This window comes from Ophidiomyces ophidiicola, assembly GCF_022830035.1.
Source record: "Ophidiomyces ophidiicola strain CBS 122913 chromosome Unknown scaffold_8, whole genome shotgun sequence".
Lineage (NCBI taxonomy): Eukaryota > Fungi > Ascomycota > Eurotiomycetes > Onygenales > Onygenaceae > Ophidiomyces > Ophidiomyces ophidiicola.
In genome coordinates, this window is record NW_026054648.1 from 109260 (window position 1) to 134741 (window position 25482).

The following is a 25482-nucleotide window of genomic DNA, read 5'->3' on the forward strand; positions in this document are numbered from 1 at the left end:
ACGAACTCGCGCCGCTCGCCGCCTTCCAATCGCATCGCGACGGACCGCGGGCGGAACTGGCAAGACGACGGGTGACGTGTTGTGGGCGTTGGTCCTTAGGAGCCAGCCCGCTAACTACGGAGTAGTTCATGAACTAACGAGCTACGAGTACATAACGACATGCCCTCCACCACGCGCATCAACCCCCAGCTCTCCAATGCGACCAGCCAGCATGAACTCAGCCCGCAACCTCTACCGACACGACCTCGACTTCCGCGCCCTTGCCCTCGAGGACGCCGATTTTGCCAGATGGTAAGTCGTCCCGCCCCCGCCGTGGCCTGCCAACCACGCGACGCGCGCGCCCACCGCGCTCCCGTCCAGCCTGGCTGATCTCAATTCTTGCCCTCTAGTCTGAAGCCCAACGGCCAATTGGATTTCAATAACCCGGATGTCGTACGGTATGTCGAAGCCCTTCCTTCGTTACCCAGCTCGCCAATACGAGAGCCGCCCCCTTCAGCCTTGACCCGTGGGCCCGCCAGGGCCCCCCCCCCCTCCCTGACCCGTCAAATAGCCCGGCTGACCGGCCACCCTCAGGCAGCTCACGAAAACGCTGCTGAAGCGGGATTTTGCCCTGCACGTCGAGCTCCCTGCCGATCGCCTGTGCCCCCCGGTCCGTACCTGTCCTTCTAGCCTCGATGTCCGCAACCGGATGGTGTAGCTGATAACGCCCCCTCACCCTCCAATCCCTTCGATGCAGGTCCCAAATCGGTGTGTGGCCATGTCATCCTGGACGGTAAACCGTTGGGACTAGGGCTGATTAGACTTACCCCCCTAGCTTCAACTATATTCTCTGGCTCCAAGACTTAGTCGATTCGACAGCGAACCGCTACACGGACTCCTATGATCCCGAACGGGCAGTTGCTGGTTTGGATATGTATGCGTGGCTCTCTCGGCTGTCTTCATTCCCGAGGCGGTGCTAATCTGGCCCCATCACCAGAGGCACTGGCGCCAGCTGCATCTACCCGCTGCTGGGCTGTGCACAACGCCCGGCCTGGACATTCCTAGCTACCGGTACCCCCCCACCCCCCCCTGCTTTTCTCTGCTTGGTTGAATCCAATCGGCAACTTATACTCCAATCAGACATTGACGAGAGCAATATCCACCATGCACGTCGGAATATCGACCGTAACGGCCTTCAGGCCCGCATACGTCTAACCAGGACCCGACCTGAGGACCCTTTAATTCAATTGGATGCCATCCCTCCTTCCAAAATGTAAGTCCGTACTTCGACTGTCAACCAATATCACCCCTGTACTCAGTGTCTAGGCTGGACTTTACTATGTGCAACCCCCCGTTCTATGAATCACGCGAGGAGCTCCTGGCTTCAGCAAAAGCAAAGCAACGGCCTCCAAATTCGGTATGTTAAAACAGAGAACGGGTCATCTCACCAATCGCTAAAATACCCTGGTGAATAAGGCGTGTACCGGAGCGGATATCGAAATGGTAACGGCGGGCGGAGAGACGGCTTTCGTATCAAGAATGATTGAAGAAAGCCTCAAACTCTACGACAAGGTTCAATGGTATACTTCGATGCTGGGTAAGCTGAGCAGTGTCACGACGCTGGTTGAACAGCTCGTGGCGGCTGGTAATAAGAACTGGGCCGTGACCCAATTTGTTCAGGGATCGAAGACCAAGAGGTGGGCCATCGCGTGGTCCTGGAAGGACTTGAGGCCGACAATGGAAGTGGCAAGAAACATCCCTAGCATCCCCAAGCACTTGCTCCCGTTTCCTGCTGAGTTTATCCTGCAGCCGGAGTTCGAGCCAATCTCGCTCCTCATCCGCAAGATTAATGATGAAATGGGATCCCTTCGGATATCGTGGCGCTGGGACCAGCATGCTTGCAAAGGCCTTGGCTTCGCGATGGAGAATGTATGGTCGAGACAGGCACGGAGGAAGATGCACAACCTGGCGTCTCAGGAACAGGGCAGCGAGAGCGTTTCTGTTGACGAAACCAAGGCCGCCCTGGGGCTCGCGGTATACGTCAGGCAAACTGGCATTGAGAACGTAGGTATCACTATCAGGTGGATCAAAGGGTTCGATGCAGTTTTATTCGAAAGCTTTTGCGGGATGTTTAAAAGAAAAATTGGCGGGTAGTAAAAAATAGTCCGCAAAACACTGAAAATGCAGTACAGTGCATTCATTCTCCAAATAAGAACAGGTGTGGCAATTCTAACATAAGTAAAATTTCCATTTTCATTACCAAAACAGTATACATACAGTATGTACATACAACAAGGTAGATAGGCTCTCATGTTTCGGCTTAATGACAACTAAAAGGCAGGATGATAACGAGGGGCGAGAGATGGCGTCCAAAAGTAGCTCGACAAGACTTCGCATAGCATTGTCTCCTCATCTAAAAGAGTTTCATTTATTTTGGCGGGTATTTGTTTTGGAAGAACCATCTACACCACGGACAATTCGTCAGGTCTGAGCCAAGCGAAAAATGGGTGTGGAATGGATGACGGGTTACTCACTTGCTGACGTAGTAATCCATCAGCCCGACTGCACCGATGCCGCCAGACCACCACGCCACGGTTTCCCACGTCAAGATGCCCTTGAGATACTTCTGGTACGCACCATACCCCAATGCAGCGCTTGCAACCGTCAACAGAATCGCATTGGTTACCAGGACGGGGTTGGATTTGTTCTGGCTCAGTTTCGAACATGTGCCTTTGGCCTTGTCCTTGCCGCGCAGCGCGGCGGCTTTCGCTTTTTCTTTGGCCTCGTGGGCGCGCCGCTTCTCGCCTTCTTCACGCTTCAGCCGTTCGGCTTGGGTGTTAGTCTTGACGGACTGCGATTCGTAGCCCGATGGGACGGTGTTGACGTGCGGGGAATCCACGTCCACAAGGGAGGAGGTGGTCGTCTCGGTGTCGGTCAATTCAACCTGGGGCGGTTGGGGGGCAGCACTGTCAGGAATGGTCAGGATGGATGGTTCACTTGCGACAGCCTCGCAGAGAGTCACTCACGCCTGTGCGTTGGGAAGTTAGCTATAGGGAATCTTGACCAGGAGGAGTGCTTCTTACTTCTTTGGGGCTCTGGCTTGCGCCTTTCGCAGCTGCTTCCGCATACGACATGATGGGCATGAATTACTCGTCAATGGTGCGAAAAAGGGCAAAACTGGCCACGAAATGTGCCAAGGGTTCCTGATGCTAAGACTGTGGCCTGATTCCGATGAGCAAATGAGGTCATCGCCGCGCAGCGATACTGGAGCGAACACATGCATACCTGAGAGAACGACTGGCGAGCCCTGAAGTCAGCAATAGAAGGGAGAGAGAGACGGAGCGGAAATCGACCAAAGCGACTCTGAAACCAGCCGCGGGCGTGATGTGTCTTATATAGCAGTCGCTTGCCAGGGAAAGCTACCGCCCCATCGACGTCATCGCCACCTCCAGGCCCTGCGCCAAGACGCACATCGCGGGCATTACATAATGACTTGAAGGCCGCTCATGAGACCAACCGGAATAAAGTTGATCCGAGGCGGTGTTCGCCGACGAACGCAACACCGACAGTGTACGGGGCTAATTGGCATTTGTATATAGGTAACACATAGGAGAAAAAAAAGGGATAGTCATGCATAGAGTAATACATTTTGAGCCACAGAATCTGTGCTGCAGAAATCGGAGGGAAAAGAAAAGGTCTGTAGCAGCAGGCCCAATATCGCTAGCCAAGTCTAGATGAAATACAAGTAGGAAGAGAAACTGCAACAGCTGTTCATAGCATTAGTTCGAGGGGGTTCTCAACCACTTGCTTCAGCTCCTGCATGAACTCGGCTCCCACTGCACCGTCGACGACCTTGTGATCAAAGCTTCCTGTCACAACGATCTGGTCATCCCATTGCACTTCAGTCCCGTCTTCGGTCTCCAAAGGCACGGCGACCTTTCGCGTGGTACCGACGGCGAGAATAGCGGCCTGGGGAGGATTAATCACGGCCGTGAATCGCTCAATGGCGGGATTCATGCCCATGTTGCTGATGGTAAACGTGCCTCCGTTGAATTCTTCGGGCTTCAATTTGTTGTCGCGCGCGCGCTTGCCAAGGTCTTTCACTTGGCGTGAAATGCTCTCCAAGCCAATGCCCTGTACACCCTTGACGATGGGGGTGATGAGCCCAACTGGAGTGGCAACGGCGACGCTGATATCAACAGTGTTGTACTGACGGATCACGACCTGGCCGTTCTGCTCAATCCAGGCCGAGTTGACAGTGGGGACTCGCTGCAGGGCGATGGCGCATGCCTTGATTAGGAAATCGTTGACGGAGAGTTTGTATTTGCCGTTGGCGGCGGAGTTCATGGCCTGTCGAAGCTTGAGAAGTTTGGTGACCGACAAGGTCGAGGAGACAAAGTAATGAGGGTTCTCTCTCATGGATTGCGTGAGGCGATTGGCAATGACCTTTCGCATCGAAGAGGCGGGAACATCTTCATACGTAGGGCCAGCAGCAGCGCCGGCCGTGGCTGCAGGCTGCTGCTTTTCGATATCCGCCTGTGTAATTCGCCCTCCGGGGCCTGTGCCCTTAAGACCCTTAATCGAGACTCCGCGCTCGAGAGCAAGAGCCTTGGCGGCAGGGCTGATGAAGGGCTCCCTATCAATGGCAGGCTGCAAACGTTCGCCAGTCACATCTGGCTCTTGCGCCGCGGGGGCAGCTTCGTCTTGCGCAGAAGATTGGGCTTCGGTCTCAGGCTCAGGCGCCTTTGATGACTCCGGGGCTTTCTGCGCACCCTCCGAAGGTTTCTTATCACCACCCGCATCTTCGAGGGAGAATGATTCAAATTGGCTGACATCTGTACCCTCTTCAACCATCACAGCAATGGGCTAGGAAAACCGTCAGAAAGCAGAGGCAGGGCGAGTTCTCTCTTCCAGAAATACTCACATTCCCAACGGCAACGTCCTTTTCACCTGCATCCTTAAGAATTTTTGCAAGAACGCCCTCCTCTTGAAACTCAAAATCCATTTGCGCTTTGTCTGTTTCAATCTCCACCAAAACGTCACCCGGCGCCAGCGTGTCCCCGGCCTTCTTCTGCCACGCTCCGATGTTACCTGCCGTCATTGTGGGTGAGAGCGCCGGCATGCTGATAACGGTATGAGGAGGATATGCTTAAAATATTAGATGCATTAGCTGCCTAGGCAAGTTCATCTCATCATGCTCTACATGTACAACATACATTTGGAGGCATAGTATCGGGCGAGAGAGGCAAAGATAGGTGCTTGTGACCTAATGGAAATACAACATAAGCAACGAGTTCTGATATAAGCAGGATGTGACAGTGGCTCACCGCGAGGCATCTCGTAGCCTGCATAGATTTCGCGATTCCCGTAAAGCAGAGGCCGACCTTGAGAGAAGCAGGCGCCCTGAGGATCGCGATATGGCGGCAGCAGAAGCCATTGTGAAGGAAGCGGAGGCCAGAGACCAAGATGAGTAGTCTGCTGGGGGAGGGCACAGGAATTGCAACGGGCTGGGATTGAAGGCTCTGGAGCGGCGCCCTGGGATCTCGAAGTTTTGCTCTGCTCAACTGAGCGTTTTGTTGAGCTAAATCGCCAGCGCGGGCTCCCACCCAACGAGCAAAGCTTAGTCACGCCAAGAATGCTAGTCCACATTCGGGCTAGCAGCCTTGCTGCGCTGCCGAGTCGTGCGCGTCGCCGTACCACCTCTTTGGAGACTCGTGGAGCAGCAAAGCGGCTGTTCAGGCGCAGGCTCGACGTGACGTCCAACGCTCATCTGCCGGCGCCATCTCCTGCGCTGTCTTGACGATCCCGTCTATTCTTCAATGCACGCTGCTTTCCTGGTGGCGTCTACTCCGAAGTTGCGGCTCCATCGCCAATGGCTCAGCACGATGAGCATACCGTGACCGAAACACACGCCGACATGTCCCGCGCCGCGGAGCCCGCCACGTCTACCGCGCATAGCAAGGATGCAGTGGTAGACACAGCGCCAGTGAAGGATGCGACCGAGAATGTCGATACATCTACAGAACCTCCCTCAGATACGCGTCCTCCAGACGAGACTCCCGACACCACAGAATCTCCAGAGTCTGCTACCCCAGAGACTGCAAAGGAATCCGAAGATGCCGCGGACAAAAAAGAGGAACTCGGGACCGAGAGGGAGGCTATCCCGGTTATCGTCAACTCCAATCCGTCTATAGAAACACTCCAATCGCCGCATCCCAATCACATGCCAGATATACCAATGAATGGGAGACCCCGGTCCGACACCCTATCCACAGTCGCTACACAAGGAACACCTCGATCTGCGCCGATTAGTTCCATGGTCTTTGTGACTTCCGCTCTGGATACAATTGCAGCATCGAAGGAAGCGCGACGAAGCAAAGAGCTAGAGGAATCTGTGAAGTCTGCCCTCGCGAACATCAAGCAGTCGGACCAACATCCCATCGACCCCGAAATTATATTCAAACCCCTGGAGCTTGCTAGCAAGACGCTCAGCATCCCTTTACAAATTACCGCACTGGATTGCATTGGAAAACTGATTACATACTCCTATTTCGCGTTCCCTTCCTCCCCAGAAGAATCTACGTCCGAGTCCACAGATCGGCCACCTTTGATAGAACGGGCTATTGAGACAATATGCGACTGTTTTGAAAATGAAGCCACTCCTCCAGAGATACAGCAGCAGATTGTCAAGTCTCTGCTTGCTGCAGTGCTCAATGATAAAATCGTTGTCCACGGAGCTGGTCTACTCAAGGCAGTGAGGCAAATATACAATATATTTATTTACTCAAAGTCAAGCGAAAATCAGCATATTGCGCAAGGGTCTCTGACCCAAATGGTCGGTACTGTTTTCGACCGAGTTCGCATCCGTCTAGACCTCAAGGAATCCAGGCTTCGGGAAGCAGAGATCCATCGCAAACGTGCTGCTTCGGATGCATCATTTCAGCCCGATAACGGCACTCCAAATGATCAAGATGAATCCGCTGAAGACGGGATATCTCCTGTCTCGGACCACCCTGTTGCAAAGGAGCCAAGAGAAAAGATGACACTCCAAAGTTTTGAGACAAATAAAGACGAGGCTATGGTTAATGACAACGCACCGACGATGGTGACTCGGGCAAAGGTAGCCCGGAAAACTTCCCGCGCGACCCCTGGAGACGATCTGGATCCCACATTAGACGAAGAAGACGAGATTTACGTGAAAGATGCGTTCCTTGTTTTCCGGGCTTTATGCAAACTGAGTCACAAAATTCTATCTCACGACCAGCAGCAAGATCTTAAATCTCAAAATATGAGATCTAAATTGCTTTCCTTGCATTTGATGCAACACCTTCTTAACAACCATGTCGCCATATTCATTTCCCCTCTCGCCACAATCAAAAGCAGTTCGACAACCAATGAAGTTATGACCCTCCTACCAGCTATACGGCCCCATCTTTGTCTGAGTCTGAGTAGGAACGGAGCCAGTGCCGTACCCCGCGTGTTCGAAGTTTGCTGCGAGATATTTTGGCTTATGTTAAAACATATGCGGGTCATGCTGAAGGTAAGCGAAAGTTTTGCTGTCTTTCTTACCCACTTTCTTATCTAACATAAAATAGAAAGAACTAGAGGTGTTCTTTAAAGAAATTTATCTCGCTATTCTTGAAAAACGCAATTCGCCGATATTTCAGAAGCAATATTTTATGGATATTCTTGGGAGGTTATCCTCCGATCCTCGTGCGTTGGTCGAATTATATCTGAATTATGATTGCGATCGTACCGCTTTAGAAAATATGTTTCAGGGGTACGGAAGTTCATCTTCTTTCTTTAGTTCAAAAGCCCTGACAATCTTCTAGAATAATAGAGCAGTTGTCTCGCATGTCCAGCGTCCCTGTGGCCGTCACCGCTCAACAACAGCAACAGTATCAGGAACATCATGCAAAGACTCCAACTTCTGCTCACGATTGGCACCAGCCGGGGACATTACCCCCATCACTTTCGACGGCAAGGATCGACAACTTAGCACCAGTGAACACGCAAAGCATACCTCCTGAATACGCAATTAAGCAAAAAGCTCTAGATTGTCTCGTGGAAATTCTTCGGTCTCTTGATACCTGGTCCTCTCAGGATAAAGATGTTTCAAAGCCTGTGCTTCGCGAAACATTCTCCCGGGCTTCTCTCGAAATGTCTCGAGAATCCCTTGACACTACTGCCCCGACGTTAACTATGTCTTCTCCCCGGTTAGATAGCGGAGAAATCCTCACTGGTCAATCAACACCTGTCGTTGAAGACGATCCTAAAGAAATCGAGAAGGTCAAACAGCGAAAAATCGCATTGACAAATGCAATCCGACAATTTAACTTTAAACCTAAGAGAGGAATGAAATTGCTCCTTTCTGAAGGGTTTACTCGCTCGGATTCTCCTGCAGATATTGCAAATTTTCTGCTTCGAAATGATCGGCTTGATAAAGCCGCGCTTGGCGAATTTCTTGGTGAGGGGGATGCTGAAAACATTGCCATTATGCATGCTTTTGTCGATTTGATGGACTTTGGCAATCGCGGCTTTGTGGATGCTCTTCGCGAGTTTCTGCAGAGCTTCAGATTGCCGGGAGAGTCTCAAAAGATCGATCGTTTTATGCTCAAATTTGCTGAGCGGTATCTTACCGGAAACCCAAAAGCTTTTGCCACAGCCGATGATCCCTATGTTCTGGCCTACTCCGTTATCATGCTGAACACTGATTTGCACAGTTCAAAACTGAAGCGGAAGATGTCCAAGGATGATTTTATTCGGAATAATAGAGATCTCCAGGATGTATCGCATGAGTACCTCGGGGGGATATACGACGAAATTGCGAATAATGAGATTGTTTTGTTCAGTGAGAGAGCCCATGCTGCGAATTTAGGCCAACAAGCCCCGGCCCCTGGACTTGCCTCGAGGGCAGGACAAGTTTTAGCCACAGTTGGGAGAGATATACAGGGCGAACGATATGCCCAAGCATCAGAAGAGATCGCCAACAAAACAGAGCAGCTCTATCGAAGTTTAATCCGTGCTCAGAAGAAGTCTGCTATCAGGGAAGCTCTCTCTAGATTCATCCCGGCTACGTCTGTGCGACATGTCGGCTCCATGTTTAATGTAACTTGGATGTCATTCCTATCCGGTTTGTCAGCGCAAGTCCAAGAGACTCACAACTTGGATACCGTTCGGCAGTGTATGGAGGGGATAAGGCTTGCAATTCGGATATCATGCGCATTCGATTTAGAAACTCCAAGGGTTGCGTTTGTAACGGGCCTTGCTAAATTTACCAACCTTGGAAATCTTCGAGAAATGATGGCGAAAAATCTAGAAGCATTAAAAATACTTCTTGATGTTGCTGTTAGCGAAGGAAACAATTTGAAGAGTTCCTGGAGAGAAGTCCTTACATGCATTAGCCAGTTAGACCGTTTACAATTGCTCACTGATGGTGTCGATGAAGGTGCCCTCCCGGACATGTCCGTTTCTCGCGCGGTGCCGCCATCTGACCCCCGCTCACGCAAATCGCTGCAAGTTCCACGAAAGTCGCGACCTCGGTCTATCAACGGACTGTCGCGGTTCGGATCGGAGGTTGCGATGGAGAGTCGATCTGCGGAGATGGTTCGAGGAGTAGACCGAATTTTCACAAATACGGCCAATTTGTCGCAGGACGCCATTGTGGATTTCGTCTGGGCCCTGAGCAATGTAAGCTGGCAAGAAATACAGTCCTCTGGCCAAAGCGAGTCCCCACGTACCTACAGCTTGCAGAAGCTTGTGGAAATAAGTTATTACAACATGACCCGTGTTAGGATTGAGTGGAGTAGGATTTGGGAGGTCCTTGGAGAGCATTTCAACCAAGTCGGCTGCCATACGAACACTGCGGTCGTTTTCTTCGCCCTGGATTCTCTGAGACAACTCTCAATGCGATTTTTAGAGATTGAGGAGCTACCAGGGTTCAAATTTCAGAAGGATTTCTTGAAACCCTTTGAGCATGTCATGGCAAATAGCACCGTTGTTACTGTTAAAGACATGGTGTTGCGATGTCTAATCCAGATGATACAAGCTAGAGGCGACAACATTCGATCTGGCTGGAAAACGATGTTTGGTGTTTTTTCCGTGGCTGCAAGGGAACCCTATGGTAAGTCGTCTAAGCTCCCTACCAGGCAAAATCTAATCACCTCCTATAGAGGGCATTGTAAATATGTCATTTGAGCATGTAACTCAGATATATAATACTCGCTTCGGAGTTGTCATCACACAGGGCGCTTTCCCTGACATGATGGTTTGCCTAACTCAGTTCTCGAAGAATCTGAAATTCCAGAAAAAATCCTTACAGGCGATCGAGACTCTGAAGTCAACGGTTCCTAAAATGCTCAGAACCTCAGAGTGCCCTCTTTCCCGACGTCGATCTTCAACATCAAGCGCCTCGGGCGATGGTGCTCCGATGACACCAAAAAAGAGTAGACAGACAGCAGAGGAGCAATTTTGGTATCCCATTCTGATTGCATTCCAAGATGTTCTAATGACTGGGGATGACCTCGAAGTTCGGTCTAAGTACGCAATGAAAGTAGTTTGCAATGGAAACTTGAAACTAATAGTTTATAGGGCACTTATATATCTCTTCGAGATCCTCACTAACTATGGCGGTGACTTCCCAGCCGATTTTTGGGATGTGCTTTGGCGGCAACTGTTATACCCTATTTTCGTTGTATTACACTCCAAGTCAGAGATGTCGAAAGTTCCAAATCACGAAGAACTCTCTGTCTGGCTCTCGACAACCATGATTCAGGCCTTAAGACAGATGATCGGCTTGTTTACTCACTACTTTGACTCTTTGGAGTACATGCTGGACCGTTTCCTCGGACTTTTAACTTTGTGCATATGCCAGGAAAATGACACTATTGCGCGGATTGGTAGTAATTGTCTACAACAGTTGATAATCCAAAACGTTCAGAAATTCCAGGTGGGCCATTGGGACAAAATTGTGGGAGCGTTTGAGGAGCTTTTTGAAAAGACGACTGCTTATGAGCTCTTTACAGCTGCCATGCCAGGACCTATGAAGAGTACAGAGGATCACACAACAGACGACTCTGCATCGATCAATCAGCACATTACCGGCGAAGATGAATCGACTCTCAATGGGGAACAGAAACCCGAATCGGCAGCTGATGATGAAAAGGCTAAAGATCATCAAGACTCCGCTCAGCTGGAGGACAATGACTCGCACTCTAACCCGCTACAAGCTCCTCCAGCTATCAGCGCCAGCCGTCGGCGGTTTTTCAACCGCATCATAACGAACTGCGTACTTCAGCTTCTGATGATTGAGACGGTCAACGAGCTGTTCTCGCTTGAGGCCGTATATGACCAAATCCCAAGCCACGAGTTGCTGCGGCTAATGCTGCTGTTAAAGAAAAGCTACCAGTTTGCAAAGAAGTTCAACGAAGCCAAGGAACTCCGGGTTGCACTCTGGAAACAAGGATTCATGAAACAGCCTCCGAATCTTTTAAAGCAAGAAAGCGGAAGCGCGGCAACATACGTGAGCATTCTGTTCCGGATGTACCATGATGAAGGCGATGAGAGGAAAAGCAGCCGCAAGGAGACGGAGGAAGCGCTTATACCGTAAGTTCTACAAACAGCTAACGCGTTATGAGGGAGAAGTAGCGTACGCTAACTGTCTGCGGCAGACTTTGTGCGGACATCATCCAAGGGTACAACACCCTAGACGAGGAGACGCAGCAGCGCAACATTTCGGCGTGGCGCCCGGTTGTGGTGGACGTGGTCGAGGGCTACACGGGCTTTGCACGGGACACGTTCGATAAACACATCGAGACGTTCTATCCGCTCTGTGTCGAGCTCCTTTCCCGCGACGTCAACACAGAGATTCGGTTAGCACTGCAAGTCCTGCTACGACGGGTGGGTGAATGCCGGCTGGGCATGAGGCCCGTCACACCAGCCGACGCACCCAGCCCGCGGGGGTCGGTCTCCGTGGGCCCAGTTGGAAACGGGCACTACCGGCGCGGCAGAGGCAAATCGATAAAAAGCTAGCCAGTTCAGTGTACGTTTTCTTTTCTTCTCCTACCTCTTTTTTTCCCTTTCGTTTCTCTTCTTTTTCCCCCTTTCGGATTTCTACGGTAGGCTTCGGTCTACACTTCAGGCATTTTACCGAGATTCTCCATGCTCCGTCAGGAGCCCTGTTTTCATTTCTGGACATGTGACTTCAGCGTGTATATTAGGAGGGGGATATATGTTTCGCTCTTGGTCCCTTTTATATAAAATGCATCTGCATCTGCATCTGCATGCTGCAGTGTCGACTGCCTGGGCGCTTTTTGTTGGGGCAGCCGGCTGTGCAGCTCTCCCTGCTTTGAATTCGGCATGCAGTTTAATAAAAGCAACCTGGTGTTTCTTTCTTGTGGCCTCTTATTGTGACCATTGTGACCATCTGGTGCAGCTCGGCATTGGGACGCTGCACGACATGGCACCGTAGCTCGCATAAACGCCCGTGTGGAGGGCAGCAGGTAGGACGGGTGGTCCGGCGTCGCAAGCTTCAGGCCGGCCGGCAGCTTTGGGGGGGGGGGGGGGGGGGGGGGGGGGGGGGGGGGGGGGCAGGCAAGGTGCAGCGGCGGCTTGCAGCTCGAATCAGACGCGGACAACGAAGTTGGTGTCGCCATGGGAGTCGGGCGGCGTCGCACAGCACCGCCGGGTCTCTCTCGCAGCAAAGGGAGGGAGGGGGGTGCACAGCGTTATCAACAAGGGCTCCCAGCGCAGCCAGCGGCAAGCAAGACACGCAGCTGTCGCACTCTGATTTGGCGCGACTTGAGGAACGGCATGGAAAAGGATCGCTCGGCCGTACTTCGTAGTAACTAGTAAAGAGTACTCCGTTACCTACTCTGTCCTCTGCGATGCCTCGCAAGCGGCGCTGCAGGCCGGCGAGTCTGGCGGTGACTGGCGGGCGGCGCTGGGACCACGCGCTACCTGGCCGCCAAGTACCGGGTACCCAGCCCCGACCCACTTTTGGCCGTGGGGCCTGCCAGCGCGCCTGCAGCCGGGGCTGGGATTGGCTGGCCGGGCTGAGCGCTAGGTACCAGCGACTTTGCCAGGCGGTCACGCCTGGTGCGCCGGAGGAGTTACAGCCCGTCCGCCCGAAATCAGACTGGCTGCCGGCTCGTTTAGCGCCCGGCGGCGATCCGCCAGGCCTGGAGGTAGCTAGTTAGCTATCATAGCCTTCCAGTTGACTGGTTCGTTGGGGGTTACGAAGCTTGCGGCGACTCGTTAACTAACTAGCTGCCGGCGGCCAACCCTGCAGCCGCTGCACGGCAGGCAACAGCTATTGGCTTCTGGACCTCTGCCGCCTCAGCTTCACTTTTCCTCGCGTCCCTACATAAACCCCCCGTGACTCACCTGGCTCTCTCTTCTCTTCTCTTCTCTCTCTCTCTCTCTCTCTCTCTCTCTCTTTTTTCCCACTTTTTCACCCACTGTCTGCATCGCTGCCACTCTCCATCCTGCTGCGGTGTGTCATCCCTTTCTCTCTGCAGCTCCGTGAAGCTCTAGCATCGCTTGTTTGCCGCATGGTTCGGTCTGATCAAGCTGCTCGCGTCACCTTGTTTGTTCCGGAACAGCTGTCTAACTGACTGCTACCAGATGCCAGACCCTGCCATTGATGCTGCGGCTGCTCCTCTGCCTCCCGCCCTGTCCACTGCCGCCTCCTCCTCCTCCTCCTCTTCCTCTTCCTCTGAACCAGCCAGTGACAGCCGTGATTCCACAGCTGGCCCTCTTCTAACGCCGTTCACTGCATCCCCACCCCCATCCCATCACCCCAACAGTGATACCGCCGAGCATCTACATCCATCCACCATGCCAGATGAAACTACAGCATCATCGACCGGCAATGCCGATGGTCTGGAGAAGAAGCAAGAAGCTGGTGCTGAAACACTGACCCCCAAAACAGAGCCCACTCCATGCACACTGTCAGGCACAGAAAATGCCCCCAAGAAAGCTCTGTGCAAGAAGCATAATGTAGTGCACGGCCAGAAAGCAGACAAATCAAGCAAGAAAAAGAAAAAGAAGGCCGCTGAATCTTCCTCTTCAGACAGTGATAGTGGCGCCGATTCCTCATCCTCACCTTCGAGCTCTTCCTCATCGTCAGATAGCTCGGATTCCGATTCAGAAGACTCTTCGGACTACGATGCCCATAAGAAATCCAAAAAGAAGAAGAAAAAGAAGAGGGCCAAGGAGCGGGCTAGAAAGCTCAAGCAAAAGAAGAAGGCCAAGAAGGAAGAGTCGTCCACAACGGAAACTGACTCCGACAGCGACGACAACGATGCTTCTTCTGACGATGAGAAGGCTAAAAAGGCTAGGCTAAGGGCAAAGAAGAAGGCTCGAAAGGCTAAGAAACTGCAAGAAGCAGAGACGGAAGATGACGGCGAAGCCGATGATGGCGAGACACAAACCCGGGCCAATCGTGCCAAGGCAGCCCTCCAGCTTCGATCTAGCATGCGCCGGGCGAAGCTCAAGCAGTCTGGCTATATCGACAAAACCCTTCTTGCAGAACAGACAGCACAGCAGGCAGCTCTGTTGCAGCAGCAGCAGCGTGCCCTCCAAAAGGCGGCTGCCAAAGCTAAAAAGCAGAAAAGAGCTTCAAAGGTAGCATACAAGCGCATTGACCAACGTGAGTCCTATTACCTTCATCTTCCCTATATATATATATATCGATAGGAACTTAACTGGCATTTCCAGTATGGGACAATACCCTACACAATTACAAATTGACGGAAACTGTCAAGGACCCCGATGCAAACGAATGGGATCAGTATATTTTTACTGTTCGCCGTCGATTTGACTGGGACAACAAGTACATCGAGACCCTGGTTGATATCAAAAGCAAGGCCCTCAAAGAAGCCCTCACTCACATTATGGACGGCGTCAAGAGCGTCAGCCTTGTCTCAGATACCCCAGCCGTGGATCCTAATATGCTCTTCCTTTATCTGGAGGAGTGCCGTGCATATGTCAAGGAGCTAAAAGCTGCTGCGAAAGCCACCGAAAAGAAAAAGGCTAGGAAGCTGGTAGAAATAAAAGCAACACATCTTAAAATGCTGGTAAAATACCTCGACAAAGACTATGCAGATATCAAAAAGACCCTATATCCATTGCTAGAAAACAACACCATTACTTTTGACCTACTCTGGGCATTGTTCAAGCCTAATACAATTGTTTATACTCCTACTTATGGGGCTGTTGATGAACCTCGTGCTTTCAAACTCGAATATGCGACTAAAGAAAGCTCGTTCATGAAGGGCCAGTGGTACTCTATCGAAGGACGTTACCTGGAATACGATGGCAAATCGTTTGGAATGGGCAACATGACAAGTGAAGTCGACGCTTTCAAGGGTCCTCGCAAGATCACCAGCCTTGCTTGCTACCCCATCCGGTACCACCGTGATGCAGAGGCATTGAAGCTTAAGCTCGTGGAACGTGGCAAGAAATTCGTCTCTCTCCAAGGCATGAACTATCGTTTCCATCAAGGCATGGCCTTTTTCAAAAAGCGACGCTCGATCATCAAAGTTAATATTAATGGTCGTGTGATGGTTGACCCTGCCTTGCACCGCCGAATCAATCCAAACTATCCCATAAGCACCGTTAAACCGAAGGATGCGGATAATCTTGACGGCTCTAACGACGACAGCGATGACGAAGGTTGCTGCTGTGGTGGGTCCTCGTCTGAATCCGAACGTCCCAATCGGTATGATACCCCAAAAACAAAGCTAAAGCTCGTACACGACAAGGCAGGAAAACCTCACATTGTCGAAGTTGATGTCGATGAGAATGGGAACGAGATTGTGAAGGAGGATATTGACAAACTTAAAGACGGTGCAAGCAGCAATGATGACGTCGACTTCACGGAGGAGGAACTTCTAATTGCCAGCCCAGTGGTTTTAGGGTTCGCCTTCAGCGAAAAGCTCTGGCTGGAATTCACTGTTTCTGGTATCAAGGATATCGAATGGAACACCGGTGCCTTCGAATCTCTTGTTCTTCCCGGCAATCAAAAGTCCATTGTCAAGGCCTTGGTTGAGTCCCACACCTTCCATGCTGCAGAAAATATCGATGATGTAATTCAAGGTAAAGGGAAGGGTCTTGTTGCTGTTCTGCATGGTCCTCCTGGAACTGGTAAAACTCTTACTGCAGAAGGTATTGCTGAGCTGCTGAAGCGTCCTCTGTACATGGTAAGTGCTGGGGAACTTGGAACTGACTCTCGCACACTCGAGGGTGAACTTAACAAAATCCTCGATATTGCACACTCATGGGGTGCTGTCCTACTCCTTGACGAAGCAGATGTATTTTTGGAGAAGCGGACAATCCAAGACATTCACCGAAATGCCCTGGTCAGCATCTTCCTTCGATTGCTGGAGTATTTCCAGGGAATTCTCTTCCTTACCACCAACCGTGTAGAGACTTTTGACGATGCTTTCCAGTCTCGTATCCATGTTGCCCTACGCTATGGTGACTTGACGACTAAAGCTAAGCGTACTGTCTGGAAGATGTTCCTTGATAGGGTGCGCAACAAGGAGGGACTTGAAGTTACAGGATTTACGGAGAAGGATTATGATGTTCTTGCAAGGCATAATTTGAATGGTCGACAGGTAAGATATCTCGGCCCTATACGTTGGTTAATGAAGCATAGAAAATGACCCAGTAACTAATGGTTATTGACTTTCAGATTAAAAACTCCGTGCGCACAGCCCAAGCTCTTGCCATTAACGAAAATACTCCCCTTTCGATGGAACATATCAATCGTGTTCTCGATGTTGCCGAGACCTTTGAACAAGACCTGAAGGGCGGAACTGGCTATATGGACGCGATGCGAAGTTATACCTAAGTCTCCTTCCCTCGAGGTGCGATGTTCAGGGCCATAAGTTCTCTCACCATAATACGGGTTTAACCTCTCACATCTCCTCTCAACCGTCCAAATATTGACCGAAAGTCTTGGGACATTTTCTACTCTTTGCTACACCAACCAAATATTTGATTTTGTCTGCATTGTTTTATGACCAATTTGCTCTCTCCTCACTTAATGATACGCCCTGTTCTTAACTCCTTTGCTTTGCAAAACAGTTCTCGTTCTATGATGTTCTATTTCGTAACACATGTCTGACTTACTGACCTTACTTGCTTGATTTCTTCCTTGCCATGCTCTTTGTATTGTCTGGGATCAGAATCGGAAATGGAACGGAGAAACGGGGAACCTGGGTGGGAATTGTACGGCGAACGATTTTTTCTTCTTTAATTCTTCTATGCTACTTTTATCTTCAACTGGATCTTCTTATGCTGAGAGTTGATAGGGTGGCTAAAGAAACCACATTCACTTCGTAGTCTTTTTCACTGGGAGTCTGTCTCGAAGCATAACATCGAGTAGTAATATTACCCGTACCTGCATACATGTGCCTGTAAACGTGAAAACGAGATATCATTTGCCGGTATAGGGCATATTTCATGTAAAGACCCCTAGACTTTTAACTTGCAGAATATCAAAAGGCATACCTCTCCAATTACCAGAAGGAAACAGCCAACATCCACTGTGAGGTTATTAGTATGTATGTATGTACATACGGGCATAGTCACGACTAATCACTGGCATCACTTGGGTTGTTTTGATTCCGTGGCATTCTTGCCGAGTCCGCCCGTGCAATATAGTGAGCGTGTTCCTAAACAAACAGTTTTTCTTTCTCAGAATTCTGTGCAATTTCAGCTCTCTACTCCTGTTCCAAGCTCGTCAGCAGGTCTTTCAATCTTACTTCCCTCCTCTTCTGTTCAGCACTGTGTGTATTCACATAGCCCATTTCTAACAATATATTTTCCAAATTGTTTCAAAAATCCACTGTTGTTTTTGTATCAAACAAAATGACAGATTTTACTCCAATCAACAAGTCTGCAGTTGACACTGCCAAGGAGAATGCTGGTGGTGATGCTAAAACCAGTGTTTCTGTCAAGCCAGAAGCCATCACTGAAGTGACTAACAAAACTGGTGCCAAGGGCAAGAAAGTAAGTGCTTTATTTTGTCACCATTCAACTCATTGTACTGAGCACAACTCTGAGCTAACAATACAAGAAGCCGGGCAACGAAGACAAAGCGCCGACTACCCCGCGCAAGCGTGGCCGCAAGCCTGCAGCAAGTAAGGAGGCTGCAGGTGGTGAAGAAAACATCAAGTCCGAAGAGGATGTCACTCCGTCCAAAAAGCCGAAGCAGTCTCCCGCTAAGAGGACCCCGCGGCCGATTCCGACCTCCCTCGACGCCGCGAGCATGGAGGACAAAATGCTTCTCCGTCTTAGGGATGAGCAAAGCAAGCCATGGACTGAGATTGCTCACGCTTGGAATGAATTGACAGGAGAGGAAACCAAGGGCACCACGCTCTCGACTCGATACATGCGCATCAAGGCAAACTTGGCGGTTCTTTCCAAGGATCACGTACGTGTTTCATAAACTACCAGCAGAGGATATCTTTAGCTAACATGAAGCCTTGTTTAGGAAGCTCTCATGCTCAAGTTTAAACGCGAGGCAGAGGAAAAATTCGAGGCGGAAAAGTGGCATCGTATCGCCGACAGCATGGAGCAAGCTAGCGGTGAGAAGTTCCCGCCGCTCACTCTTCAAAAGAAGTTCAAGGAGATGGAAAAAAAAGCAATGCCAACAATGGGCTAAGCGTTTAGGATGTCCTGGACAGATTGGTCTTCTTCAGCTTGGTCGCATAGTGATTTTGAGGGAATTGGTTCTCTGGTTGGCTAGCTGGTTAATTGGAGGGACCAGGATGGACATATGAGTTGTGGTCATTTGGCTAAGAGGTAGTTTCAACGACATAGCATAGCAAGTCCTCTGTAGTAGCAATCCAAAAGACCATGGTATTGGGCTCGTCGAGTTTCCTTTCTTCGATGATCATGTTCAGTTAGTTAACATAGCTTTCGGGCCGATAGATTTTCCACATTCATTTGAGATTCGAGATGTCCTTTCTCTCAGGAAAACATTTATTCAAGCCCTTCTTAGTTATTTCTTATAATCTCATCCGTCATACTATGCAGCGCCCCTATAGCGTGGTTCGTGATTCGCGGTCAAATGTATCTTAGATATGCCAGCTTTGAACCTCGCAGCGAAGTTTCAAGACTCGGCACGCTCGGCTGCTGCCTCTAGTTTGAGTTGCGATGGGCTTGAAAAAGAATTCAATGAATAAGTGACATCCTATTTTTGGCTGACAAGAATGGTTGAGGAGGCAAGGTCAGCAACAGGGTTGAGCCTGAGTAATTCTTCCTCCACAGCGAGGACATGTTCTTCGATTCCCAGATATTCTTTTTCTTATCCCTATCTTGACTCCCTTTCCTTTACATAGCTCATTACCTGTTGGGTGACATACTAAACCAAGCAACTACAGCTTAGGCCTAAGTATACCGGCAGTCTTCCTGTTTCATAGCCTGCATAAAAAGCTCCAATCTTACAGCTTCAATGCCAACAAAAGGTCATAGCTGAGTTATGGAACCGCACGAATTGCTCTTATACCACAGTATCCATAGCATTATATTTCCTAGTACGTTTGTTAATGGAACTTCTTTGAATATTGGGCGAGAAACACAGAAGTCTCGCCTAAGTTGACATTAGACTCGATCGAGACCTAATGGATGAGTGTTTACATTCAAATGTTCAATTTCTCTGGCTATACCCACAATATATATGTTATATGTTTGTATCTTGCATGAACATTATTATTTTTAAGTTAAAATGATAAGCTCCTGACAGCCCTTACATTGCTTTCTATACAGTGCTAATAAGGGTAAGTTCTCCGCCGACTCAAACAGATGCGCCCCTCTACAACAAGTGAGTATTGTAAAGTTGTCCTGATCTACTCATAGTTGACTAAATACGGATAATACTAGAACATTCATGGAGCTCGAGGAGTTGCTATAATCAATAAGCCCCTAAATTATAGCCCTCAGGTCTGCGAGTACTAGCCACTCTGCCAAAATGATAATCACCATCAGGAAATTGGGCCAAAGACACTTATGACCGGTATGTCCATTCACTGGCTGACACTTAGAGTCTCACATAACTAACAAACAAGATGCATGTCAGGCTGTTAAACACACAAGCCGGGTAACACTGCACACATACATCAGCTGAGAGATGTTTGCTCTGCCTGGAATCCCTGGATAATCATGCGGATCCTACTTGGGGATAATGGACTTTGGTTCACGTACCGCTAATTCCACCACTCACATCTGACCCGAATGAAACTTATCCACACGTTCTCAGACTGAAGCTTAGTATATCACGGGTTCGGCGAAGTTGTAGATTAATCAGGCAATTCTCAAGGAAACTTCCTGTTTTTCTATTTGTAGGGGCCAGCGTAATTGCTCCTGGGCCAAAATCATGCCGTCTTTATCGATAAAATTTTGGGGGGAGGCAACGTCTATCAAAACTAGATCACTCCGCTTTTTCGCTATTCGAGTTACTCCTAAACGGTGAGGTGCCGGGTATAACATACTGTTTGCTCCGGGGTTGTCTCAGAAAGATACCCTATTGAGTAACAGTGTCAATTTTGCTCAGCTCTCCTCAGATGACCGAGAGAGGAATGTTTGCTTTCAATGATGCATGGCTCGCACTATATAAATTCATTTGAGTCTCCGAGGGGCCCTATCTCTCTCTTGCTGCCACTGTTGTTATGCATTTTCTGATCTCGGTCGAGTAAATATATATCGGGGAGAGTACGCAGATGAAGGAAACCTAAGCAGGGGACCACAACGCAAATTTTGGTTTCATTTTCTTGCAATCATGGCTTTTACTCTGGGGGAAACTCACAATTTCGTCAAATTTGTTGTTTTTGGGGTGCCTCTCAGCGCAAAACTCCCTTACGAGGTGGTCGTCCGATATCTTCCCAGCATTCTTCATCTGATCGACCCGCGCATCTCTTCTCGCCGCTCACCGACAATTGACTTGACAACAATTATTCGCCAGACGGATTTACCCAGTGTCATTCCGTGGAGACTCTATTGTTGCTGTTTGGATCGACTTCTCAAGAGCCTAAGCGAACTGTACTGGAGTCCCTTCGTGACCTCGCATATCATGACACGACTGATGGGGGAGATAGTCGAGGAAACATGGGGACGTAGTCTCAAGTACTTCGCATGCTACCAAAATATACTGGGCAGAGACTGTCTTAATATGCCTCGAGAGCTCCGTGATGACCTATCAGACTACATCCTTGACGTTCTTCCCAGAATAGCCAGAAATGCGCCCCTTGCGGTATCGCTGAATTTCGTGAAATTGTTGGAAAAAAGAAGATTCAACGAAGGAATGAGCGTCCTCTGGAGCTCGTTACCTTCGAGGAAACTGTCAGAACTTATTCTTTCTGACGGACAAATTGATCTTGCTTTGTCAAGACAGCCATCAAGTCGAATCATGCAATTCGTTATTGAACAATCGCCGGACACGGAAGAGGACTTCGGTTCTTTTGATTTGGGTCAAATGTGGCATCGCCACGATCCGTTCGACTCAGATGATGGATTCGTTCATGGGTGGAGGAGGGGAGGAGGAAGGAGGAGGCATAGACATGGCTGGGAAGGTTTTACGTGGGACCTCCGGCCCCAAGCAACATTGAGATAGTTAGCCGTTTGAACCGTCTTCCGCCTTTAGTTACATATTCTGGAGACACGGTGGCTGCGCTCTTTTTCCTTTTTGCTTTTGGGCGGGCCATCCCATTATTCTGCTATTTTTTTTTGAACGCTCGCGTTTTCATGTCTTTTTAATTCAGACTTTATCGGCCAGGAAAGAAGAATTGTGTCGCATAATAGAAATTTATTTCGGGAAATAGCGTTTGATGACATACTCTATATAGAAAAAGTGGTGCGGGAAGAAAAAAGTGCAATAAGGCTCCCAACTATGCCTCCGTGAAATGATCCCGTACTCCCTGCTCTACATGGCATGCATTAGAAGAAAATGTAAACACAAAAGGGTAGGGAAAAAGGAAGCAAAGGGGAAAAACCAAGCATAATCGTACATAACATATAGCAAAGGCAAGACAGGTCATCGCATCGTAAGAAAACGCTTCTCAAGGGGCCCTAGGGTCAAGCTGGGAGAGTGAGGGGTGGAGGGCCCTCATTTTTGTTCTTTGGGCCTTCTTCCTCTTCGACGAGGCTGGTGGAGTCCTTGCTTGGGCGCCTCACAGCCCTCTCACGGCCCACCATAAACTCTCCCCGGGTTGGGGTCTCACCTGCTTGCGCACTTGGCATGGGTGGCCGAACTCGCGTTCCCACAAATCCACGGCGATCACGGCCAGTACGGCCCCTGCCCAGCCAATTAAGGTTAAGGGATTGGCGAAGCTCGTCGATTTGCGCCTGGGCGCTGTCTCCAGTGTAAACACCCGCAATAACACAAATACATTGCTGGACTCGAGCCACAGTTTCTGCAAAGACATTGGATCCGTCTGTTGGCTTTGATACGATAGAAGATTGAAAAACCGGGTGGTCAGGGTTTGATGAGGTGTTCGATTCAGCACGAGCACGGGACATGGTCAAGTGAGACTCGGAAGGATGGCTACCAGCAGCATTAAAGATCATGGAAGACTGAGAGTTGTAACTCCCAACATCAAGGGCTGAGGCCGTTCCTGGTCGACTCGCGCCACTATTTGAGGATGTGCCCAAGGCACCAATATTGGTGTTGACTCGATCAATGATAAACCGGGAGAACATAGCTTTCAAGGTCTCAAAGCGGCTAAGAATGATATTATCACGGAATGATAGTAAAATAATATCGTTCACATTCAATTTCTCACCAGCAGGACCGCCGCCGTCAGGAAGGGTGCCCCAGAATTCTCTGGCTTCTTGAGGTTCCATAATTTTACCACGGCCTTTGAATTCAAGGTCCAACGGAAAAAAAACAGCCTGAATAAAAGGAACAATAGTTCCATAGGTATACGTCCATACTTGCACAAGATGGGTCATGAAATTCTCGTCTGGGACCGAGCTTAAGGTATGGTTAAGAGAAGCGAAGCCGGTCTGAAGCAGATCTCTTAGGTCCTCTACAAGTACATTGGGAACCCGACGCTGAAATGCTCGGAGTATGTGAACGGACACAAGCTTGTTAAGATCTTCGATTGCGATTCGAACCTCTTCGCCTTCGAAAAGGACAAGAAGTTTTGCTTTTAAAAAATCCCACGCGTCTTCGAAGGCTAGATTTGCGATACCAAAACTTCCGAGTGCTTCTCGCATTGCTGCCTCTTTGCTTTGCATCGACGCTCCAGGAACACCGGTTCCAATAAATGTTGACCAAGCTGCGACCCCAGTGCCTAGGCTACCGGAAAAATCAGGCTGATCAGCGACTGTAGCATCATGGGAAGCCGATGACTTCTCTTCCATTTTTCTCTTTTCACGCAAGGCTCGACCGCCGTGGCGGAGGTCAAGGCCGCTAACAGATTTGCTGAAAGTGGTTGAAGAAGGAGAGGATGGGGTAAAGGAATATAAGGATTGCGGGGCGTTTGGGTCAAGAGGTCTCGAGTTACTGCTTGCAGATGAGAGAGGGAGATGGAAGTGGTCGTCTTTGTCTTTCAGCTTCAACTTTGGACGCGACAGAAAATGGTGTCGATGCTTTTCCTTCTCTTTGTCTTTCTCTTTTTCTTTCTCGTTAGTCGCTTGCTTGTCAGGAGGAACAACAGTTGCTACAGAGGAGTTTGTGAAAGTGTACATGGACGAGCCGCCTGACAGAACAGATTCATTCAGGCTAGCAGTGGAGACATTGACAATACGTGAGAGGCCACTTGGAACTAGCTTGCTCGGCGAGGGAGTGGGCTTTTCACGACGGTCGTGATCCTTTTCTTTGTCTTTATCCTTATCTTTGTCCTTATCCCGCGAGATTCCAATATGTTTTGGCTTCAGAAACGATTTCATTTTCGACTTCTCTGCCTTCGGTTTCGTAGGTGCGGTCTCGTGGTTTGGAGGTGTGGCTGGTAGAATGGCCTGAGTTCTAGGGAAAACAAGATTTGCTGCAGTTGTAGCTGCAAAAGCACGACCTCCACTCTGGTATTGTATTGGCGCCGGTGCTCCAGGCGATGTTTTTTGAGCAGTTTGGCTAACATCTTGGTGGGGAGGGATCGTTGAAGACCGGCTACGGGGTTGTTGCGAGGTAGACTGATGTTGCATAGCGGCTTGAGCGGCAATCCTTGATGCAGACATTGGCGATGTATTCGTGGGTGTGAGCTCGGACATAGACGCAGTGGGCAGGCTAGGCTCAAAAAAGCCCTGGGAGTGCTGACGACGGTGTCTCTGCGAATCGTTCAGGGTCAATGGGGAGGGCCTTCTCTGTGATGGCTCATTCTGAGGCATTAAAGAGGAAGACGGGCGCAAAAAGCCGGGGAGGGATGCGTTGCTTCCATTCGGGCTGGCGACACTGGCCGAAGGAGTTCGAGGACCCCCGGGGCTAGGGAGCGGGCTGACATTGTACAGAGGACGTTTTGGGATAGTAAGAGGAGGAAGCAGTGAAGATTCAGAGGCAGTGCTGTCAGAAGAATCAGGGCGCTGAGGTTGGTCTACCGGCCTGGTGTGTTCCGGAGAAGCTGGCCCTCCAGAGCCCATTTCTCCGCGTTTGCCCAGACGATTGCTCCTCATGTAGGGCTATTGGAGAAAATCAGGCTGAATTCACAGGGTAGAATGGAAAGAGAATCAAAGTAATAACATGGAGCAGCAAGCTGCAGCTATGCTGTCATTGTGAAGTGAGAAAAGAGCTGTAGAGAAGACTGAGCGTGAGTGAAGAGGTGATGTCAGTTAACGCGAAGTGCCGGCTGTCACCGCCCGCTGCCCCTTGTCGGTGTTTCATTCTTCCGGGGCACTTGTTACTGTGAATCCAATTGCTGACGGTAGAGCAATCCATTCATAACTGCATGTCATTATCATTAACTATGGCTCCTCCACTGAACACACCAGCGAACAAACCATCTGCTATTAGCGCCGTCTACCGGGCTCCTGCATCGCTATCCCACCCCGAAACCCCACTCCAACATACCACCCAACACAGACTTACAACATCACTCTCCTCACACACCGCAGACAATACTACCAATAAGACCACATATCTATCCGAGCTTAGGAATTCCGTCGTCTCTATACAGGCCGAAATAAACTTGTACCTTACGGCGCGAATGGAGGAGGATAAAGCCCAGCAGCTGAAGGTGGGGGGAAAAGACGAAAGCAAAGACGAAGAAAATTATGGGGAAGAGGTGGTTGATGATGAAGATGAGGAAGATTGAACCGTGCTTTTCAGGCTATATATAGCCTTCATTAGACTAGTGTCGCTTGAATAGAGCCGTCTGGATTGCATGATGATGCCCCTCGGACCAAGGCATGGTGAATTGGCTGTGATCAAACAACTGGGTATCTATTGAACGCCAGATATCCATAGTCGGAATTTGAATACAGCCAACGAAAAAGCGAGCAGCTCAGATATTTGAACCCAACCATCATACCACAATCCGGAAATACCCCAAAAAGCACCCGCTC

The 25482-nt window shown here is 49.8% G+C and overlaps 8 protein-coding genes across 8 annotated transcripts; 5 read left to right on the forward strand and 3 right to left on the reverse strand.

The window, feature by feature from the left end:
- Nucleotides 1-211: 211 nt before the first annotated feature.
- Nucleotides 212-2133, forward strand: LOZ57_002715 (uncharacterized protein; the record flags this gene model as incomplete). The annotated part of the gene is made up of 6 exons (XM_049251778.1): nucleotides 212-291; nucleotides 390-437; nucleotides 815-913; nucleotides 977-1252; nucleotides 1306-1396; nucleotides 1456-2133. 6 exons carry the CDS (start codon nucleotides 212-214, stop codon nucleotides 2131-2133), a joined length of 1272 nt encoding a protein of 423 aa, XP_049109096.1.
- A 376-nt stretch (nucleotides 2134-2509) lies between these two features.
- Nucleotides 2510-3113, reverse strand: LOZ57_002716 (uncharacterized protein; the record flags this gene model as incomplete). Its single annotated transcript, XM_049251779.1, has 2 exons — nucleotides 2510-2986; nucleotides 3063-3113. 2 exons carry the CDS (start codon nucleotides 3111-3113, stop codon nucleotides 2510-2512), a joined length of 528 nt encoding a protein of 175 aa, XP_049109097.1.
- Nucleotides 3114-3750: 637 nt separating this feature from the next.
- LAT1 (pyruvate dehydrogenase complex dihydrolipoamide acetyltransferase component (E2)) lies at nucleotides 3751-5416 on the reverse strand (the record flags this gene model as incomplete). The annotated part of the gene is made up of 4 exons (XM_049251780.1): nucleotides 3751-4845; nucleotides 4904-5127; nucleotides 5196-5245; nucleotides 5307-5416. The coding sequence occupies 4 exons, from the start codon at nucleotides 5414-5416 to the stop codon at nucleotides 3751-3753; spliced, it is 1479 nt and encodes a 492-aa protein (XP_049109098.1).
- Nucleotides 5417-5851: 435 nt separating this feature from the next.
- Nucleotides 5852-16834, forward strand: SEC7 (guanine nucleotide exchange protein for ADP-robosylation factor; the record flags this gene model as incomplete). The annotated part of the gene is made up of 9 exons (XM_049251781.1): nucleotides 5852-7519; nucleotides 7575-7759; nucleotides 7812-10102; nucleotides 10152-10518; nucleotides 10570-11583; nucleotides 11649-11877; nucleotides 13603-14629; nucleotides 14698-16598; nucleotides 16676-16834. 9 exons carry the CDS (start codon nucleotides 5852-5854, stop codon nucleotides 16832-16834), a joined length of 8841 nt encoding a protein of 2946 aa, XP_049109099.1.
- Nucleotides 16835-17856: 1022 nt separating this feature from the next.
- On the forward strand, nucleotides 17857-18652 carry LOZ57_002719 (uncharacterized protein; the record flags this gene model as incomplete). The annotated part of the gene is made up of 3 exons (XM_049251782.1): nucleotides 17857-17997; nucleotides 18065-18421; nucleotides 18482-18652. The coding sequence occupies 3 exons, from the start codon at nucleotides 17857-17859 to the stop codon at nucleotides 18650-18652; spliced, it is 669 nt and encodes a 222-aa protein (XP_049109100.1).
- A 2115-nt stretch (nucleotides 18653-20767) lies between these two features.
- LOZ57_002720 (uncharacterized protein) lies at nucleotides 20768-21598 on the forward strand (the record flags this gene model as incomplete). Its single annotated transcript, XM_049251783.1, has 1 exon — nucleotides 20768-21598. The coding sequence occupies one exon, from the start codon at nucleotides 20768-20770 to the stop codon at nucleotides 21596-21598; it is 831 nt and encodes a 276-aa protein (XP_049109101.1).
- Nucleotides 21599-22059: 461 nt separating this feature from the next.
- LOZ57_002721 (uncharacterized protein) lies at nucleotides 22060-24561 on the reverse strand (the record flags this gene model as incomplete). Its single annotated transcript, XM_049251784.1, has 1 exon — nucleotides 22060-24561. The coding sequence occupies one exon, from the start codon at nucleotides 24559-24561 to the stop codon at nucleotides 22060-22062; it is 2502 nt and encodes an 833-aa protein (XP_049109102.1).
- Nucleotides 24562-24884: 323 nt separating this feature from the next.
- On the forward strand, nucleotides 24885-25232 carry LOZ57_002722 (uncharacterized protein; the record flags this gene model as incomplete). Its single annotated transcript, XM_049251785.1, has 1 exon — nucleotides 24885-25232. The coding sequence occupies one exon, from the start codon at nucleotides 24885-24887 to the stop codon at nucleotides 25230-25232; it is 348 nt and encodes a 115-aa protein (XP_049109103.1).
- Nucleotides 25233-25482: the final 250 nt, after the last annotated feature.